We start from the raw sequence: 21504 nt of genomic DNA, 5'->3' as shown, positions 1-21504 counted from the left end.
ACCATGAGAGGCCTGGGCAGAGTAGATAGGGAGAAACTATTCCCTGTCCTGAAAGGATCAAGAATGAGAGGGCACAGATTTAAAGTAATTGGCAAAAGAAGCAAAAGTGACAGGAGGGAAAACATTTTCATGCAGTGGTTAAGGTCTGGAATGCACTGCTTGAGAGTGTGGTGGAGGCAGGTTCAATTGAGGCATGTAAAAGGGAACTGTTAACTGAAAAGGAAGAATGTGCAAGGTTATGGGGAGAAGGCGGGAGAGTGGCACTAGGTAAATTGCTCATTTGGAGAACTGGTGCAGACATGATGGGCCGAATGGCCTCCTTCTGTGCTGTAAAAATTCTGTGATTCGGTGATTAATGTTTGCATGTTTGAACAAAAGATTTAAAAGTTGTTAACAGGCATAATCACAATGAGCTAATAAACCAGGCTTGGTTTACATAAACATCAATTTATTCAGTAACCACTTTCAAGCCATTTTTGTTTCAAATGTCTTGCTGAAACACCACATCAAATTTGATTTTTAGTCAAACATTTCTTAAAATGCCTCAGATTGAACAATGCATTCCAATGTAAATGGTCTTCTGTGTGATGACTAACAATGTGTCAGAAAGAGAATAAAAAGGAATGTTGCAAAGGTTTAAATTCACTTCAGCCCAGGAGCTCCAAGGCTGTACAGTAGGTTGAGCAAAACAAGTCAGATTCTTATATTTCAAACGTTGGAGGAGTGGTTGGCTATTCATTTGGATCATAGGGAGTTCCTCATTGCAGCAGCAAATACTTGTTTAAATTTGCACTCTGCAAGTGCTAACAATATCTTTGGCACTGAAGGATAGTCGGTGAAGCACAGTAGCATGGGAAATGGCAAAATGACATTCAATTATATACAAATACATAATTCAAGCTACGGGCATTTTTGATAGATGACCAAATTTGCTGTGCAAGTAGTCTAATTGGTTACGAATTATATGAAAGAAACTCATGCATGTAGCATATCTACTCTTTAGCAAAGTGACGCAGTAATGCCCTGTCACACTGGCAGTTTTAATCTTACCTGGAAACAGCTGAAAATGGCAAATAGATAATGGAAGGTCATAGTGTCATTATTCACTGCCATCAACCCCAACAACCAAGTAGCACTGATGAGAAGCAGCATAAGGAAGGCAGTCCTCAGGCCAGATCTAAAAGAAAACATACGAATCACACTCAGTGCTCAATGATGCAGCGCAAGGTAAGCACCAGAAACTTGTCTGACTCATCTTGTTTCATTTGAAGATTGTTCTGTTGCCTTTATTACTAGAACATTGCAAAACAGAATTTAAAATATCTTTCTCATTGTGGGATTTCTTATAACAGCCACAGCTGTTTCATCCATTTCCTTTAGAGAGCTATGTTATCTGTAGTGCTAAGTTTTCACCCTAAAGTATTTCTATTGTTCTGCTGAAAACCTTTGTTTGTGAATTTTCTGAATCAAGTCCATACACATCGCCGCCGTTCCTTCACTGTCGCTGGGTCAAAATCCTGGAACTCCCTTCCTAACACCACCGTGGGTGTACCTACACCACATGGACTGCAGTGGTTCAAGAAGGCAGCTCACCACCACCTCCTCAAGGGCAACTTGGGATGGGCAATAAAAGCTGGCCCAGCCAGCGAAGCCCACATCCCAGGGATGAATTTTTAAAAAAAAATCGACTCATAGGTTTCAGTGCTCATCATTAGCACTGCCTCTATTTTCTTCTACTGATTAAGGCTACAGTAATGTTGAGCCCTTTGCTAACCTGAATGATGTGACCTTAAACAACTTGTCAAATGAACCTACACATATCCCTGATTGTCCTACTAATTCAGCTAATTCCTAGACTGTTTTCTCACATCCAAGCTCTAACTCTTACATTGTGTCTACCTTTTCACCACTGGGCTCTTCCGACCACTGTGTTATATCTCCACTTTGTAGAAAGCTCCACAAGAAATCACTCTGTAGAGGAATCCTGTTTTGTTTGGCATTTTCAGACTGCATTTACACTCCAATGGTAACATTAGTAGGGAGCTAAAGTTTTGTAAAGTCTAGAGGTAGGCCCTGACCTGACTCAGGAATAAAGCAGAGTAAAACTTCCTCCGCCACGGATTGTAAATTCAGCCTCAGCCAACCAACTGAGAGTGTCTTCAAGAATTCTTTGCTAATCTTGCTTAACCCACCTGCTGCTTTGATCCTTCTGTGGTATAGTTTTCACTGATTTAATTTTGTACTTACATTGACCTTTGATCAACTTATCAGAAGGGAGAATACTGTCTCTCTTCTCCTACCACCCCCTCCTCTGTGCCTCCAGTTGATCATTGATTACCAATTAAAGAAACTCTCTGGGTTTGGATGTACATCAGGATACCACCCTTGCACCAATGTGATCTGGGCTAAGGTTTAAGTCTGACTGATAATGTGGAAGTTAATTCTCTTTGAAGCAGTTGTTAGTCATTTGGCCTGTCTCAGCCTGTGTTCCCTTAAAAAGCAGAAGGATGCACAAAACTCAGATACTGACACTGAGTGGCAGAACCAAGCCATTTCCCAGCACAGACTTTCTTCACCTCAAAAAAAAACAACTCAGTGTCAATATCGAGCTTGGCTCCCAGGTCATGGAGATCACATCCTGATCCAATCCTTGCCTTGCTCTACCAACATTTCACCAATTTGAATAGCTGCATTTCTCAGCCAGTCATCCTTAATAATTGTAATTGTCACCCTGAAACCAATTTGTGCCAAAATATGGACAGTTCTGCATCCACCACAAATAATACTGTTTTCAGGAATGCTCACAAAACTCAAAATCGTCCGACAAATGGCCTCTTTCTGTTTTTACTTCTGAAAATATTGTAAAGGTTCTATGTATTGCCTGGATGATACTCACTGTTAATAATAAAACATAAAAACGTGGATGCAAAACTCACATGATACCAGTCTTTTCAAAAGACCTGTGCCTAGGTCCACAGGATGCTTTGGCCGCTAGTATGAAGATGACAATATTTATCTGAGGTAAAAGAAATTTAAGGTAAATTAGTTCCCACAAATTTTGAGAAAAATACAGTTGCTTAGAAGACAAACAAACCAGAGCTAAATCCAGGAAGCTGAGAGGGGAATTTAATTTTTCCACAATAGTAGCAAAAGTCAGCATGAGGATAATGTCTGCAAAAGCTTTGCTAAAACTTGTAATTGTAAAAACATGAATTTATACTCCTAAATCTTACAAAGATAAATGTTTAGTTTAAAATGCTGTATAACTAAACGAGAACTGCTTGTGAACACTGCCCAGTTTTAGCTCCACAGCGCTGGTATTGAAAGGTGACAGAGAGTACTTACGATGACTACGACACAGATAGGGCCAGCGAAGCTCCAGATCAGGGTGTCGTGCACAGACAGCCAGCAAAAGTCAGGGTTTCCATAACCTTGTGGATCCAACCCCATAGCCAAACCTTAAAATAGGACAAAACAATTCCTTCCTTTAATTCCTATCCATGTATAAAATGTTCCCTTGCATACTAAACTGGAAGACAGCACCACTCCTCTGAAAAAGTAAAATACTGCTGATGCTGGAAATCTGAAGTCAAAACAATAAAGTGCAGTAAGCGCTCAGCAGACCAGCCAGAATCTGTGGGAAAAGCGAGATGGAGTTAATATTTCAAATCAATCATGTGTTGTTAGAATCCACCTGAAACTTAACCCTCACCTCTCAAACTCCAGGAAGTAGATTTTGACTTTGTCCGATATTGGTTGACAGCGAATCAACAGCCTGCTTTACAATTCTGCTAACTTTTATTTCCACTGAAGTCAATTCAGTCGCACCCATCATACATCACTGCACAAAGCCAAAGTCTACCTCACTGTGTAGGATGCCAAACAGTCAGAAATGCTTCTAGTTTACTTGCTACCTGAACCACACAGCTGGCAGCTCAGAAGGTTTTTCCATCAATAATCAGGAGTAAGGTTACCTGTTATAATAGCAGGAATTCCCCATCCAATGGTGTAGTAGAACCTCATGTGCCCATGGTTCACATTCCTCATGTCAGTCAGCATGCGGTAAATGTGTAGGCCCTCCACAAATGTCCAGGCAAAGGTGCACAGGTAGAAATAATGCAGTAGGAGGGCTATCACACTGCAGACAAACTGCAAGAGAAGAGATTTAGTCAGTGCTGAACCATCCAAACATTTTCTTTTTACCTGCTCTACAACTTTTGCTTGGCCTAGCAGTAACACCTGGCCTGAGTATTTAAGCATAATCTACGCTGTCAGCCCAGCATTGGAGAGAATGTTACAGCATTGGAGGTTTCTACTTTCTCATGAGATTTTAGACTCATCTGCCACTTAAGTTAAAAAAAAGTGAAACTTTGAGACATTTGTGAGTTATGGTAAGTTACTATGTAAATTGACATAGAAACTAGGAGCAGGAGTAGGCCATTCGGCCCTTCGAATCTGCTCTGCCATTTATTATGATCATGGTCGATCATTCAACTCAATAGCCTGCTCCCACTTTCTCCCCATATCCTTTGATCCCTTTCGCCCCAAGAGCTATATCTAACTCCTTCTTGAAAACATACAATGTTTTGGCCTCAACTACTTTCTGTGGTGGTGAATTCCACAGGCTCACCACTCTCTGGGTGAAGAAATTTCTCCTCATCTCAGTCCTAAATGGTCTACCCCGTATCCTCAGACTGTGATCCCTGGTTCTGGACTCCCCCACCATCGAGAACATCCTTCCTGCATCTACCCTGTCTAGTCCTGTTAGAATTTTATAGGTTTCTATGAGATCCCCCCCTCATTCTTCTGAACTCCAGCAAATATAATCCAACTCAATGTCTCCTCATATGTCAGTCCCGCCATCCCAGGAATCAGTCTGATAAAACTTCGCTGCACTCCCTCTTTGGAATTATTTCTTATGTTAAAGCTCTGCTTCATCACATTTGGCATTATATACAGTCTATAAGAAATATTTAATAAGACACAAGCATTGTTGCACAATTTTTTATCCAAAGTACACTCCTTTTCTATGAAATAAGTTTGTGATATTGCATTCTTTTGTCAGCACCCACTATATAAAGGTACTAAAGTAACACAGGTATGATTTTCTACAGCATTTATCAACAGAGCATGCTGTCCAGTGTGAACATTCACTGTCCCTTCTCTCCAGGTAAACCTTTATTCTGACTATGCCAGTGTCTACAGTTCAAAACAGTAGCCTTCCATTACAAATCATATAGGAATAACCAGTCACTTAAGCAAAAAAGCTTTAAAGAATCTTGATGTTTGTAATTACCAATTTTTTGAAGTTTAAAACCTGCAGTGAATTTTTTCTGAAGACAAATTCAGGATTTGTGGATACTTTAACAGCAAATTGAATTTTAATCATTTACAGTATTTGATAGTCCACTTATTAGATTTCTCTTAATGTTTGCCATTCTTTATCAAAGACTAACAAGGGCTTGGATGAATCCCAAACATTTACAAATTGTTCTATTATTCATTGTTTACTTGCATAGAAACTGAACAGTGCAAACCATCTATCATAAATTGCGATAGAGTGCCATAAGACCGGGTAACATTATTTCCCCCAAAGCTGACAGACCTGTGTTAAGAAACTATCTTAGAATTATCCAAATGCATTCCTCCATACACTGAATGTAGTTTATCAGTTGCTCCATACAAATTATGTTATTGCTGGCACCAACCCATGACCTGCATCAGAATACCCGACTGGTGTCTGCAGCACACCAGCATTATGTAGATTAAGCTCCAAGCTCAATTTGCAGAAAGCTTTGGGTCTTCGTCTTCAGGGACACACTGTACAACCACCATCCACTTCACAATGATTTCCAGCACAAGATCAATATCCCAAGACCTTGCTCCTTACTCTTATGTGAAACACACCTACATCTCCATATTCAAAATTTTAAAAACAAGGAATGCGTTCCTGCCCTTGCTGAGCATTTCCAGTGCCTTCCTCTGGACCTTCCTACCTCTCCACAAATATCAGGGCCCTAAAATCTGATAAGTGTACAGCTAGCAATAATCCTATTCGTTATCCACTTGCTGAATCTAACTCACTGCTGTCTCCATTAGCAAATTTTTTGTTTTCGTTTGTTTGGATTCATTTTCAGCCTGATACACCGAATAACACCATCAAGACAAGGTCAAACTTCCAAAGGGCAGCCAGCCAATCAGCTGCTGGACACAAAGCAGTAGTGATGAGCTTTCCGAAGTTCTCAGATCTTTATCTACCCATGCATTTAAGGGACATTTTGATGTGTGCTTTGCCTGCAATAATGTATGTTTTCACTAGATGTTGCTAATGAGTTTTCTCTGGAATGACCACAAGTATTAATGTGGATGAACTCATTTCAGAACTTGTTTAAAATGAAATGAGCTTTTCCTATGTTAGTGGAAATGCTTGGTTGATTTAGAAACATTTAGGGCCCAGTTTTGCTAAAGTCCAGTTGCTGGTGCTTATGAGACACATGAAGACTTGAGCTGGGGAGAAAACGATTCTTTGCATAAAGTTAATTGAAAGGGTCTGAAAAATTCATGATGCCTGAAACTGTCCAACAGTAGAAAATGTTTATTAAATGTGCAAATCAGGTGAGCACAAAAAAATTTTTCTATATCAAAAGCAGAGTTCCATGCAAATGAGATGCAAATACCATCTCACCCAGACAGAAAAAGGATTGAAATACTGTACAAGCAATAACAGGCAAAATAGCTACACAACTGCAAAACGGCACATAACATATCCATCAAGAAGTGACATGAAGAGCTCTTGCGTAACGTATGCGCTGTTGGGATTCTATACACTAAACCATTCAATAAAGTTCAGCGTTACCGTAAATGATTGTTTTATGTCACACTGCTGCACACCTCAAGAGACTCCATACTATTTACAGTGTTTCAAAGTCTTATGATGACTACTGGGGCTTGAATTATAACACTGTAGAATATCGGCTGCGTTGCTATTATCAATTAGGATGGTCGTCTGAACAGATAGTGAAGAAAATTGCCAGGCATAATCAAAAAGAGAAAACAGGAACAAATTCTACTTCTATCTCACTGTGGCAATTTTCATCACAGATGTGACAACCTTCCACAACTAATTAACCACGAGGCACTGAAAAATGGTTTTTTCTCATTATTAAATGGATTAAGCCTCCCCATTCTCATTTCACATAGTACCCATGCATCTAGTACACAAAATAAAATTTCATCCCATCAACCTGCTTTGAATCTGAAACCAGTTTCCTGAGAAAATTACTGAGATCTGGAAAAACAATAGGTAAACAGAATTGGTATCAAATTATACATTATATTCCACTGAAAATTCAGTCTACCATACTGATTACACTGAGATTTAATAGTTTTGAGATATTAAATCACTATAAAAATAGGCACTTACTGGATTGTCTGTCTGATTAATTCCAATGAGGAAGACGAGTTCTGAGAAGAAGAGAGCTGCCACCAGGTTTTTGTGGATGTTGTGGAGGTTTGAGCGCAGGGTTCTGACCAGCATGAGGAAGAGGAAAGTCACAAACAAAGCAAACAAGGATATTGAGACAGTGGTATACGTGACAATCTTCAGCGGGAGGACCTCACCATGCTGGAAGAGAATTGATAATAGGAATATCAAAGTACATACACATGGAAAGTCATAGGTTTGGGCACTACTTAGTACTGCCTATGACAAACTGAAGGGTGCCCAATTTTGCTGGGAGCAATTTTCATGAAGTTTCAACTGGGTTACTAGATACAACACCTTGCTAGGCTAAGACACACAACGCTGGAGAAAGCTGGTGAAGCTAACTTCTGAACACTAACTGTAACACACCTTATGTCAGACCTTCAGAATCCAAAATTAATAACAGGCTTTGAGAAATCTATGACCCAGAGCGATCCACCTGCAAGCTAATAAATAGATGTTAGCGTGAAAATGAAAATAGAAGTTCAACAGATTCCACAATTAATAGCCGATGTGCCCTTGGCCCAGAGGTATTTATCCCAGATAAGAAAAATTACCGTTTGTAATGGGATTCTTTACTTACAAATTGACCATTACAGAGTGTAGTGATCATGTTGTGTGTTTAATACAAAAGTGTAAAGGCAAGCTAGAAATATTTTCTATATGTTGTGGAAATTGCTGTAATGTTTGAAGTTATTTTATGTTTAATGAGATAAATTTACAGCAACAAACTATTTTAACGATACACCAAAAGATCATTTTTGATGGTTATATCTAATCTTTGGCTTGTGTTGTTTGTGACCCCTTCAAGTTTATTTTACAGTTGGTGGTACTTTTGCTGAAGTATTTGTGTTCTCTGGAGCAGAATTTCAGTATATACTGAGAGTATCCTAATAGTAAAATGTCTTCTACACTAGAGGACACTAGACAGTGATTGCTGATCCAAGAATAATTCAGCTGACAAGGAAAGACAGTAAGATAAAAACAAAAAGCTAAAAGCTACTGCGGATGCTGGAAATCCAAAACAAGAACAGAATTACCTGGAAAAACTCAGCAGGTCTGGCAGCATCGGCGGAGAAAAAATCAGTTAACGTTAACTGATTTCTTCTCCGCCGATGCTGCCAGACCTGCTGAGTTTTTCCAGGTAATTCTGTTTTTGTTAAGGAAAGACAGTACTCCAACAAACAACAATGCTTCAAAATAATAAAATCAATGTACCAGAGAACATTTATAGCTCTGCTAGTCACTTAACAAACACTAAACTATTAGGAAAATCACCAACAGGTTAATTTATTTTAAAAATGATAGTTACAGTTAAAACAGCAGAGTTACTTTCCAACACTTCTTTTTCTGCACATTTAATTTACAGTGACATTTTATCAAGAACTATAATTACTGCTAAGCTTTTTACATGCATCAATCTGCTGTGAGGCTTGCTGAAGTCCTTGTCTGGGCATCACCTGGAGAACTCACACCAGGGCAAACTGGAAACCATTTTGGGGCTACTTTAACAATACCCTCCTGTGGAAGCCATGTGAGTGGGAAGTTAAAGTCCGCCCATTCACTTAACTGCCCTGAAGCTGCCAGAAACTGACCCGTAGCAATTATAACCTGTTCCCCAGAGCAGTTGGGAAGGACATCGCACAAAGCCGGTCGAACCCTTTTTAACATATTCTTGTTGGGTCTTATTGATGTCATTGGGTCCCAACTGCAATATTTACCAGGTGAGCAGCATTGAGTTTCCTGCCAGGCCAACACAGCACAAAAGCAGAAAAAGGTCCATTTTTAAATTTCTCTTTTCTACTTGCCCTACATTACAACAGTTACTACAATTCAAAAGTACATATTTGCCTTTAAAGTGGTTTGGGATATCCCAAGTGCTCATGAAAGTAACTATATAAATGTAAGAAGTCCTTTCCTTTTTCCTTGTAGAGGCAGGAGAAGGAGTAGGAGTTGTCCTTCCAGTCTCCACAAGAAAAGGTGAAACCTCCAATGCCTCCCTTTCCGCTCCCCCCCCCAACAATTGCAGGATATATCTGCCAGACAGCCAATCCTGTCAATTTACTGTCGTTGGCGGGCAGCCCCTGGTCATGCAATTTTCCATCACTGTGATAATATCTCATCTCGGGAAGACAACTGGCACTCTTTAAATGAGGCTTTGGGCTTCATTTCCAGACCAGAGAATAAGTTTCCATAACTTGCTGCTGCTCTCCCACCAAAAACAGGCCTGAATTTAAAATCAGGGCCTATGCTTTGAAACAGGTTATCACTTGCTAGTTTTAGTGCCTTGATGTTTCGTTGTTGTACAATCTATACAATACTGCTTTCATTAGTATCCCACCCACCAAAAACACATGTACATGTTCTCTGTGCTGGGGACTTCCTTCCAGTATTGCCTTACTGTAAAATAATCTTTTCTATGTTCAGCTTTTAAAGAAGTTCTAGCCAGTAAACACAAAATTATCTACCTTAAAATATCTTCATAAGATAGAAAGAAATTGTATAGTGCCTCTCATAACCTCAGGACTTTATAGGCAGTGAAATTTTAAAGTGACATTAATGCGTCCAGGAAAAATTTTCAATTGTCCCCTTTCAATTGCATCAGAACATCTGTAGTGTTTTATCATTCTATTAAATAAAGCCCACTGCTGGTTACAACATTAATATGACTGCAGCATGATTTCAAGCTGCTGGCTTCTGCCTTTTGATTTGGTTCATAAGATTATTGATAGAGCTAAGATTCGAACTTATGCTGGTATACCATAGGTATTCTTATGGTCACAGCCAACAGGGACAGAGACAACATATTCATAAATCCTTAGGCTTTCCAGGCCTTGGGAAGGAAAGTAGCTGCTATGCTGGAGCAAATACAGGGTAGTACAAGGGCCATACAGAGCAATCTGCAAATGGAGAGCATACAGCAACTTTTAAAATCAATTGCTGATAGCATTCCCAAGCACAGCTCAGTAACCCAGATGTTGCTATGTTGCTATAACATTCCACCCCCACCCACCCCAAATTGTGAACGTGGGAACAATGGATCTCCATTCGTCATTCTTTGTTACTAATGAATTCTATCTCACAAACATTCCTTTCATTTCAAAGGCTACTGAGCAGAAACTGAAATGAACTAAATAGGACAAACTAAAATCAATTCCACAGCATTCCCGAATCTATTAAATAACTCAGTTTTGAGGACATATTCAGGATTAATACCAGTTACAGACATCTTTACATAACCACACCTTTTCATTTTCTACTAAATGCTGGAGCTTTGTTGAGGCTTGAGTATCAATAATACTGTAATAAAATATTATTAGTTCAAAAAGACAGCACTGCTGCAGGCTACGCTTTTTAAGTTTGCTCAATTCCTGCAAACTGATCTTAACATTGGCAAATGAGACAAAAAGCAAGACATGTCTCTGCCTGTGTTCAATAAGTGGAAAATGTGTTTAATAAACTGGAAAATGTGCACTGTACTGTCCTGAGCACAATGGAAACAGTTTGCATCTAGTCATGTGATCAGATCTAACTTGCCTCCCGCTTGGAGATATCCATGAGCACGGCAAAACTAGTCATGTGATTGCACTGGCAGTTGATATGGGACTCATTCCGAAGGACAAGTTCACACCCTTTGGAAGACCACCCTCCTGTGCCTCCAATCCTATCAAAGGAAACAGATAAAGGGATTACAAAAGAACCAAGAACCACCAGCCAAGTTATGTAACCTTCTAATATTTGTGCCTCTGTTAAATAATGAGCGTGCCTAACTTAAGGATATGTATTCTGAATGAGTTTTATTCCTTTCCCATTTTCTCCATTAGCTCCTGAAACATGCTCATATTACTTTTGAATTAAATACTGTACATGGAGATGTTATTCATAGGATTATAGTCTTGTTGTTCTTTGGCATTGCATTTGGCAACTGAGTGTCAAAACTGTGATGAGGGTGCACCAAAAGGGCTTGCAGATTTTCACAGCCTGTGAGTGCTTTTGGAAATAAGATTAAATGTAAAAATAAAGTGGAGCATCACCATAGCACCAATTTGGGATCAATACAAGCAGAATTACAGTAATATATATCAAGGGAGATGTTTTAAACAGTTCTCTAATTCAGAAGGAATTATAAAATGAGCTTTATATAAGATGCAATGATGGATCTAATCATCATGGTATTATAGTGAAGGGTCGATGCAAGTTAACTGTACGGCCAAATCCGGTACTTAAAAGAAAATCATTAGGATGCACACTGGACCATTTGTGTATAAACAGGCAATTTATATTATTCTTATCTCATCAGTTTAACAGCTTCAAAGAGAAAACAGAAATTAAAAGCTTTTTTGTCTCACTTACGCAAGAGTGTGGTTCCAAAACACACAAAGGGGCTTGGTCCTTTCCTCTGTTATAAATAAACGATACTTTAGAGTTACTGGGCTCTCCAACTGTTGTGGTAAAGGATGGTCCTCAGTGTAAACTGTAGCACTTATGATGGGTGTATTTATGACTGGTCGAGTAGGTACTCTGAAGAAAAACAGCATTTTGAAAAAGGCATTCATATAAATAAAGCCATCCATAAGAATTCAGGCAAGGCAAGACCTGCAGCAACACTTAAAATTTCAATGTCCTTAAATATACATCTTTAAAGTACCTCAAAGTAAAAACACAAATTGTTGTGATTGGTCTCCAGCTTGCATCACCTCTCTTAAAAATTAGGGCCAAAGGTAAGCTCTGCTCCCCAGCTCAGAGCTGCTGTGTAACACAGATAGATGTTGACAGCTATCACTTTTTTCAATTCTGAGGAAGTTAATTCTGAATTTGGCATCTTGTTATATAAACCAGTAGTTAATGTTTTTGTTCTGAAATGATCCAGGCGATGATTTATCTTTAGTTAGAAAGTTATAGCCCAGATAAATCTACTGGAATCCAATATTATCCTGTTCAGAAACTATGGATTTTGCAGACACAATCTTTCTTTGTGAATGGGTGAAAGTTATATCTATTGTGACTGTAAATTACAGTCACCAGGGACTCATGAAAGTTGCTCTTTCAGTTTCAGAATTGAGACAGGTATCTGGAAATTGGGCATGCTGGCCAGTGATTAGTCGAGTTTGGATGTGATGGAAAGACTATGGTTTTCAATTTATTTAAGAAACTCAAAGCTGGAAAACTCACTCATGTCTCAGAAATTTGAGTGTGCAATAAACAGGTGCAAAATCTCACCTCATACTTCTTCGATCAGGATCATATCGTTCAGGCAAAAGCAATCCCAGTGATCTGTAAATGATTACCACGGCAACTGCATACTGGTGGGATCCATCTGCATTTCTCTTCTTCCTTCTTGAAAATGTACTTTCCGACTTCCCAATGGTATTGTGATCAGGATGGTTGCCCTGTCCTATAGATTTATTAGGAGATATTGTACGACAGCAAATAATCAAGACTATCTTTTCAATGCATTCAACTAGAATCTCAGTCATATGTGGAATCCTGGGCATTTTAGTTTAACAAACAGTTCCCAATAATGTGTGGCATTTGTCCTGCTATAAAAGTTCTCTAAGAATGTCTGATATTAGATCCACCAACTTTGCGGGCATTTCTCAAACTCTTATTTTTCTTCCAATTTTCTCCCTTCCCCTCTCAGAGTTTTGACAATTGTGGACTCTGGTTCCATCAACAAAGCAACATACATGCATATGGCACCCTTGGCGTAGAAGCATTTCACAGGAGCATTATTAAACAAAATTTGACACTGAACCACATAAGGAGATACTAGGACAAAAGAAGATAGGTTTTAAGGAACTTCTTAAAGGAGGAAAGGGCCAGAGATTTAGGGAAGGAATTTTGGAGCTTAGGGCCTCGGTAGCTGAAGGCATGGCTGACCATAGAGGAATGATTAAAATCAGACATGCACAAGAGGCCAGAATTGGAGGAATACAGATACCTCAGAGGATTGTGGGGCTGGATGAGATCACAGAGAGGGGGAAGGGTGAAGCCATAGAGGGATTTGAACACAAGGATAAGAACTTTAAAATTACGGTGTTGCTTAATTGGGAGCCAATGTGGGTCAGCAAGCATAGTGATGATGGGCGAATAAGGCAAGGTGCAAATATGGGCAGCAGAGTTTAGGATGACATTAAGTTTATGGAGGCCAGAGGAGCACTGGAATAGTCGAGTCCATAGCTAACAAAGACATAGAAGATCTTGGGCTTCAGCAGCAAAGAGCTGAGATGGGCTGGAGTTGGGCAATGCTATGGAGGTGGAAGTCGGCAGTCTTAGTGATGGTGCAATGATGTGGTTGGAAGCTCATCTCAGTGGAAAATGCAATGCTAAGGCTGCAAACAGTGGTTCGGCCTCTGAGAGTTGCCAGGGATAGGGACAGAGTCAGTATCTAGGAATGAAGTTTGTGGTGGGGACAATGAAAACAATGGCTTTTGTCTTCTTAAATATTTAGTTGGAGGAAATTTCTACTCACCCAGTACAAGTATCAGATAGGCAGTCAGTTAAATTAGAGACATTGGAGGGGTCAAGAAAGAGGGTGGTGAGGTAGAACTAGGTGGTGTCAGTGTACATTTGGAAATTGATGCTGTGTTTTCAGATGATGTCACCGAGGAGCAGCATGTAGATGGAAAGCAGGATGGGGCAAAGGTTAGATCTTTGAGGGGCACCAGAGGTAACAGTGTGAGAGGCAAAGAGATCATTGCAGATGATGCTCTGGCAATGACTGCATTAATAAGAATGGAATCAGGTGAGTGAAGTCCCACCCAGCTGGATGATACAAGCGAGACATTGAAGGAGGATAATGTGGTCAATCGTGCCATAGGCTGCAGGCAGGTTGAAAAGGGTGAGGAGGATTAGCTGTCACAGTCACATAGGATCACTTTTGTGATTTTTGTAAAAGCTGTTTCGGTATTGCGGCATGGGGAAAAAACCTACTAGGATTCAAATATGGGCTTCCAGAAAGGATGGACATGGATTTGGGAGACAGCTGATCATTCAAGGACTTCGGAGAGGGAAGTGGTGGGATGGTAGTTTTCAAGGACAGGGAGGTGGGATATTCATGGGATGTGGGCGCCGCTGGCTAGGTCAGCATTTATTACTCATCCCTAATTGCTCTCGAGAAGTTGGTAGTGAGCTGCCTTCGTGAACCACAGCAGTCCATGTGGTGTAGGTACACCCACAGTGCTATTAGGGACCGGTTCTGATACAACTGAGCGGCTTGCTTGGCATTTCAGTGGGCACTTAAAAGTCAACTTCATTGCTGTGGATCTTGAGTCACATGTAGACCAGACTGGGTAAGGATGGCAAATTTCCTTTCCTAAAGGATATTAGTGAATCAGATAGGTTTTTATGACAATTGTTTGGTCATCATTAGACTTCTATTGAATTCAAATTCCACCACCACCCTGGGTCTCTGGATTACTAGTCCAGTGACAATACCACTATGCCACCACCTCCCCTTGGCCCACCCCCCTTGCCCCAACTGAGGCCCTTAACTGGCCAATTAATGACCACTTAAGGGTCATTTCCTGTCCAGCTTCAATTTTCAGGCCGGCGGGAAGAGTTCAGGAACAGAAGGGGGATGCCTGGAAAGTGATCCTGCTTCAGGCCTCTGGCATGAAGGGGCTGGGGGGGTCACCACCATCAGCAGCCTCCTTTCAACATCAGGCGCCTCTCCCACCCCCACGAGGTCTGCCCATGTGGGTGCTCCCTCCCCCCCTGGCCTCTCCATCAACAACCCAGCTCCCATTCTGCTCAACCACCCAGTCCCCACCACCGGGCCTCACCTCCGCTCTATACCATGAGACCCCCACACTTACCTGCTCCTGGATTCCTGAGACTTATACCCTGGGGACTGCTGGTAGTCCCAGTCCTGTTCACTGCAGCATCTGGCACTGCTGGGATGAGAGAGCTTCCAGCCAATCAGACTGGCCGGCAGCTCTCTGAGGCGGGACTTTCTCCCGAGTGAGGGGCAGAAGTTCCACTTCCAGCCAACTGGAGCATTAAATGGCTGAGGGGAAAGCCAGTATTGGCAAGGATGCATCCCCTGCTAACTCTTCGGATGGGAAGCCCTGCTATTCTAAAACCCCTGACCCATGAACTCTTTCCACTTGTTGAAGGTGAGGGTGAAGGAGGCAGGGGAAAGGGGTTTAAAAACATGGTTTGCAGTCGAGAAAAGAAGCTGCAAGTTACCTTTGCATTCCGAGAGGATAAAGAACACATTTGGCAGAGGTGATCAGGACTCAATAGTGCTTTATGAGATCCAGCCAGATCCGGTATCGAGTGGCTAAAACAGTTATCTGCCATACCCGTTCAGGCCTGCGACCAAGTCAGCCTAGCCAGTTAAGTGCTGGCAGCCTTTTGACCATGAGGTTTATCACAGCCAAGCCAGACCAATGGTCCTTCTAAATTTTCTTTGTGCGGTTGGTTTCCTTCAACTCGTGATAATTATAAATATTTTTGCACAGTCGTGTGAGTGCTCTATCTTAAAGGGTACAGCTTGTAAGCAGCCTGTGCGATACCTTCACAATTCTGCATGGCCGCACACACACGCAGCTTAGGGGGATCACTGAACCTAAACCTGTTGTCGCCCTAAAATTGACACATGTGCAACTTATGTAGGTATTGCTGGATAGTGACCACAAGCAAAAAGTTCAGTTCATTTTCCCCGCCCTGACCCAAAAATGCTGAGGCCAAATGTGGCATCCGTACAACTGATCTAGATGAGATCAGATAAGTCAGCAGAGACCAGAGACTAAACTTGCAAATTTCCTGCTATGTATGACTTAGCTACACAAAATCAGTATGAACTTGTATTTTTTTTAAACAAAGTATGTGGTGGCTGTGGGTTTTATTTGCCAGGATGTTTAATAAGGATATGAATGAGCTGACTCTTAAATAATTGTGGTAACACTGTACATCACAAGAATAATATAATTGCACATGACCGCACCACTGTAAGAAAGCAGCTATGCACCTGAGAAAGGATTATATAAAGAATCTCCTTCGTTTTGTTTCATTAATGGCAAAAGTCCCATATCATTGAAGTTAGTTGACATTAAACTACTGTGAAGCTGATATAATACTTACACTGAACGCTTGCCTTCAAAGGCAACAATTTTTTTTGCCCCATGAACAGTTCAAATAAAAAGCAAAACAAGTTATCTGTTATAATAGTACTCAACTAAACTTCAACATTCTGAATTTACACAAATTCTGAAACATTTAAGAGCATTTTCTTCATTGATGAAGTTCTGTAAGCTAAATAAACTCATGTTAAATGACTTCAATGATATGGGACTTTTGATAGGTAAGAGGAGCATATTTTTTTCATGCCGTTTCCCACTTTCACCCCTGGATGTTGGCAGGCAATCCAACCATGAAAGCAGCACAGTTGAATTTGATCTTTTCCTCATCCAATCGCAGGCATGTGTGCACATGCAAACAGGCATACATATTTCAGTTCCGCTGGATAGCAATCAGGGTTGGGAGCCTCGGCTGATATTTTTTCTTCCTCCATACAAGCACTTGAATTTCGGAACCATTCAAGTCAAGACCAACTAACTCAGCATGGATGATGGATCAAATGTGACTCATGGTGAAGCTTAGAATACACAAACTACAATTAAATTTGAATAAAAACAATGCAAGAAATAATAGAAGTAGGTGTGATGTACCTTTGTTACCTCCAGCTTTGAGGAGGGCATCTGGAAAGAACACACTGGATTCAAGATCTCTGGGAATTTTTTCACGGATTTTCTCTAATTGTGGCATGCTGGCACCTGGAAAGTTCGCCATCTCAAAGAGTTCAACTGCAATGACTTGAGGTAAAAGAAAGACACACATAAAACCCAGATACATGGGAAAATGTTGCTTTGACCTTTGTGGGTTGTGCATATAAAATATATAATACTTTTATGGATGTCATTTTCTATTACATAATTAATAAGTGGCTTCATCCAGATTCCTGAATGGCACAAAGGTTATTGGAGGAGTTTTTGCTTCGTTGGTTCACAACTTTATGCACAGCCACTTAAGGCCAAGGTTTATTCAGTGTTAAATAGTAAATATCTACAATGCACGTGAACTGAACTGGCTGGTACAGTAGGTGGAGCTGTGGGAGGAGTCACCAACACTGGTGCTGGACAGGACTATGCTGCTCGCTCATGCATGTGGCTGAGGCTGAATGAGGCTCCATAAATAAATCAATAAAGAAACAATAATCCATCCATTAAGGCAGGATTAGTTAAGTCTATAATGTGAAAGGCAACAATATTAATTTTGCATTCATGCCGGTTCCATTAACTCTCTGATGGGGGAACTGGTGGGGCACTAATGGCCAAGCTGTTGAAATGGAGTCTGACAGATTATGCATTTCAGTCTTGCACTCCCAATGCTGGAGACATGGTGGCTCTTATTGGCACATGTTGAAATATTAATAGACTGCACTACAGTATATCCACTGACCATGATTTTAAGTATACTAACTCATCATAAAAACATTGGACCAGAGCTTGAGGTCAGTGGCGAAGCAGGGGTGCTCATCACGGACCTCAAAGTAATTCTCGCTGAGAGATCGAGCATGATTTTCACCTCTATTACTGTGCACCAAACTACAACTGGTTGTAGTGCCCTTCATTGGGGATTTCCCAGCGTGGAGCTGGAGTAATATCTCAGGCTGCCTAAGCAATCAATTACACTAAAGGGTCTTCAGACACCCAAATAGGAAACAATAAGCAGTGAAATAAAATGACTTTTTCAAATTTTGACAGAGAGCAATTTAAAGATTGGGACATACATATGTGGCAAAGTCAGAAGCTAAAGTATTGTGTGAAAACACTTTAAAAATTATTTAAAAAATTTAGCTTAAAATATTTATTAATTAGTCATTTAACAGCACTCTACAAATATAACAGGGTCAGTTCTGTTGTTCATCAAATTTTATTACATCACCATTAAAACCCCAGCTATGCCTGATAGATGAACAAGGTGTAACTTTTTATAGGGTTACTAACAGTGATGTGGGAGTGGGAAATGTTGAAGTTCTCATTGATTTCAGGATTTCCAGCTCTCGGGTAGAGTGAGGGCCACAGCGCAGCCTCTGCCGAAGCACTGAGTGACAGGCTGCAATGCCAGGATTTCTGCGCTAATCTACACACACCCAACATCCTGAGGTTGGGGTCAGTTTCAGAAGGGTAATGATGGTGAACACTGACAATGACAGCACCGCCCCGCAAAATCCATTTTTCCAGAAAGGGACTATCATTCTTACCCAATTACAACACACAAGTAATTGTCTCTATTACTTACTCAGATTCGGAGTTACAATAGTGAAGGGTCGAAGGTAGGTTTTCCTCAGGTTTTGTGCTATGGTGTGCGCGTATTCCTCATAGTGTTTCATCAGATGTGCGGTGCCTCCTTCTGTGCGCTGGATATGTTCCCAGTGCTCCTTGTTCTGAGGGTCCAAAATAGCGCTAGCAGCTTTGATAATATTCTGAAACAAAAACCATGGCAAATATTTAAACTTGTAAAATGCCTTCCAGTTGAGTTTGTGCCAGAGGTAAGAATTATAAATTCCTCCTTTTTATGTGACTAATAGGCCACCTTTCTGCTTGGGATGGTTGCCAGACAAAAGGAGATTTTGTAGCTTTTTCTAACCTCCATTCCAATGACCGTTGAACGAGAATATTACTCTCTATGGTGCTGTATTATTTACAGATAATCTTTTAAGCTTTTTTAAAGAATTGTGGCCAAAGTCACCTATTAATATCCTCTCTGGGGCTGAATGTTTCAGTCCATGGTTAGTTATGCTGTAAATGATACTCCGTTTGTGAATGCTAAAGTCCCTATATCGTTACTTTAGCTTGCTGGGAACATTACTTTAGATAGAAAACAAAATCTAAGCTATAGTCATAAATGCACAAGGTGGTCCTAATCTTATTCCCTGGTTCTACATAACCAGTGTTAAATCATATCGCAATTGTAGATAAGAAACAACTGCTGACAAAACTGAAGTCCAAATGTAGGCAGATAGGTCTTTGTGCCATGTCTTCATCAATCAAGTGTAGCTGGGTTTTTAATTCACATCCTTTATACAGGTAGCAACATCAAGTACTAACTTCAGGATGATTCAAAAGAAGAATTTTTTTTCAATGACACAATGATAAGAATGAAAACTTAAAATACTGGCATTTGATTTAACAACAAATTATACGCTCTGTTCAAAAATGCTAATGCTTTGCCACTGCATGTACGTGTAAATGTGGCAGCTTAGTCTGCGGGTCATTCTGTTTTAGGCACCAATGGATACATTCACATAGTGGGCAGAAAAATGTTGCTACTCATAGGAACATAGGAGCAGGAGCAGGCCATTCGGCCTATCGAGCCTGCTCCACCATTTAATTAGATCATGTCTCATCATCTACCTCAACGCCACTTTTCCACGCTACGCCCATGTCCCTTGATGTCATTAGTATCCAGAAATCTATCGCTTTCTGTCTACTCAATGAGGGATTTGCATCCTTTGGAGAGCATTGAGTATCATCTAAGAGAAGGAATCCAACTTGTTCAATGTTCAAGAACACAACTTCATTACTTTGAGACATTTGGAAAAGATATTATCCTCTTTTTTCCATAACCTTAACGGCACAGACAGCCAGCCTGTGTTATAGGATAGACTGGTCATCTGCTCCCAAATCTCAGCTAGGCTCTCTAACCAGTCACACAAAAGTGTCCCAAGGCAGCCCAGAACATTCCCATTCTTCCAATTTCTGCTCCTGCAGAATGTCCTCCTTAGGCTACAAGATTGAATTGGAACTTGCCCTGTGTAACTAAGTCAAGGCACAAACCATACTTAACCACATCAGTATGCTGAGCTCCAGTGATATGGCTAACCAGCATTTTACTCATTATAGGGCAATATCAGCAGTAACAAGAGCACAGCTAGAAAGATTAGCTCCTGGAACCTCTCAAGAATGCCAATATATACAGTAACTAGTTATCGACACAAAGGACAAGCCAGTATCACATTCTCCTATTACAATCACACACTGCTACAGCTTAAACTTTATAGCACCACGTCAGAAAGCATCACACAACATTTTACTTGGAACACAAATTTATAGAAAGCTGTAGTTGGGCAGAGTAGATGAGGTCACATTTCACACTTGGTGTCCCAAACATTACATCACATTTTCGCTGTTGTGTAAGTTTACTAAGTTTTAAAAATACAAAGAAGTGACAGTGTCCAACATGACCTTTAACCCAGAGCACAGCGAGTATCAGTTGCAACAAATTCCAGCTCTGTAAAAGGCAGCAGCTCCAGCTGGAAGCGCCCCTTGGGTAAACATAGCAAAAGATTTCTCCATTGGAGCTAATGAGGAAATAGTCAGGCAGCACTTTAAGACAATTAACTCTGGTATCAAGGGTTGTAGTCAGTGGCTTACACCAAAAGCCCAAATTTCATGCGTTTATATGTTCACATGATAGTGTTAATGAAGGAATATTCTGACATTCCTTCCAATGCCTTTGACCTGAATGTATAGTACTCAACTGCAGAATGTGAAATTACAGCCAACAGTCAAACTTCAACTAATGCAATGGAAGGAAATCCTGATCCAAAACTGAACTGTTTGAAACACCTGCCTTCTGCAACTAGAGAAAACAGACAATTTTTTTGACAGCGTGAGTGCATGTGAGTGTGTGTGTGTTAAACAAACAGTGGCTATGACCTCAAGCAGGCTTCTTTCCTGATGGCTGAACATATTACTAGCTCGGTTACATAAGGACTAATTAGGTTTCAGCCTGACGTTCCTAAACCTTTGGGCTTTAATACAATTAGCTAGTCAAAAGTAGACATCTGATCTTTGCAATCTACTACCGTGCTCCACTGCTTTCAACCAAGAACTTTATTCAGAATCACGGCACATGGATGTCGCTAATAAACCATATTTAGAGAGGTTAAGGTACCTATCCGCATTGACTATGAAAGGGTGGGTGAATGGGTGGTTGTAGCAGTTTGATTA

General features: G+C 40.5%; 1 protein-coding gene across 11 annotated transcripts in view; it reads right to left on the bottom strand.

Moving 5' to 3' along the window:
• celsr1a (cadherin EGF LAG seven-pass G-type receptor 1a) overlaps nucleotides 1-21504 on the bottom strand; it is a 365300-nt gene that overhangs the window by 30538 nt on the left and 313258 nt on the right. For all 11 annotated transcript variants that reach the window (XM_078553378.1, XM_078553370.1, XM_078553374.1 and 8 more), the window contains 10 exons: nucleotides 18791-18974; nucleotides 17158-17301; nucleotides 12704-12878; nucleotides 11837-12004; nucleotides 11021-11147; nucleotides 7424-7624; nucleotides 3975-4149; nucleotides 3346-3458; nucleotides 2937-3016; nucleotides 1051-1177 (listed from right to left, as the gene is read on the bottom strand). In XM_078553378.1, the coding sequence (XP_078409504.1) occupies nucleotides 1051-1177; nucleotides 2937-3016; nucleotides 3346-3458; nucleotides 3975-4149; nucleotides 7424-7624; nucleotides 11021-11147; nucleotides 11837-12004; nucleotides 12704-12878; nucleotides 17158-17301; nucleotides 18791-18974 (1494 nt within the window). The remainder of the gene's footprint in view (nucleotides 1-1050; nucleotides 1178-2936; nucleotides 3017-3345; nucleotides 3459-3974; nucleotides 4150-7423; nucleotides 7625-11020; nucleotides 11148-11836; nucleotides 12005-12703; nucleotides 12879-17157; nucleotides 17302-18790; nucleotides 18975-21504) is intronic.

The sequence above is a fragment of the Cetorhinus maximus genome, chromosome 12 (genome assembly GCF_964194155.1).
Source record: "Cetorhinus maximus chromosome 12, sCetMax3.hap1.1, whole genome shotgun sequence".
Lineage (NCBI taxonomy): Eukaryota > Metazoa > Chordata > Chondrichthyes > Lamniformes > Cetorhinidae > Cetorhinus > Cetorhinus maximus.
The sequence above is the reverse complement of the archived record's forward strand: the minus strand, read 5'-3'. Positions and strand labels throughout refer to the sequence as shown.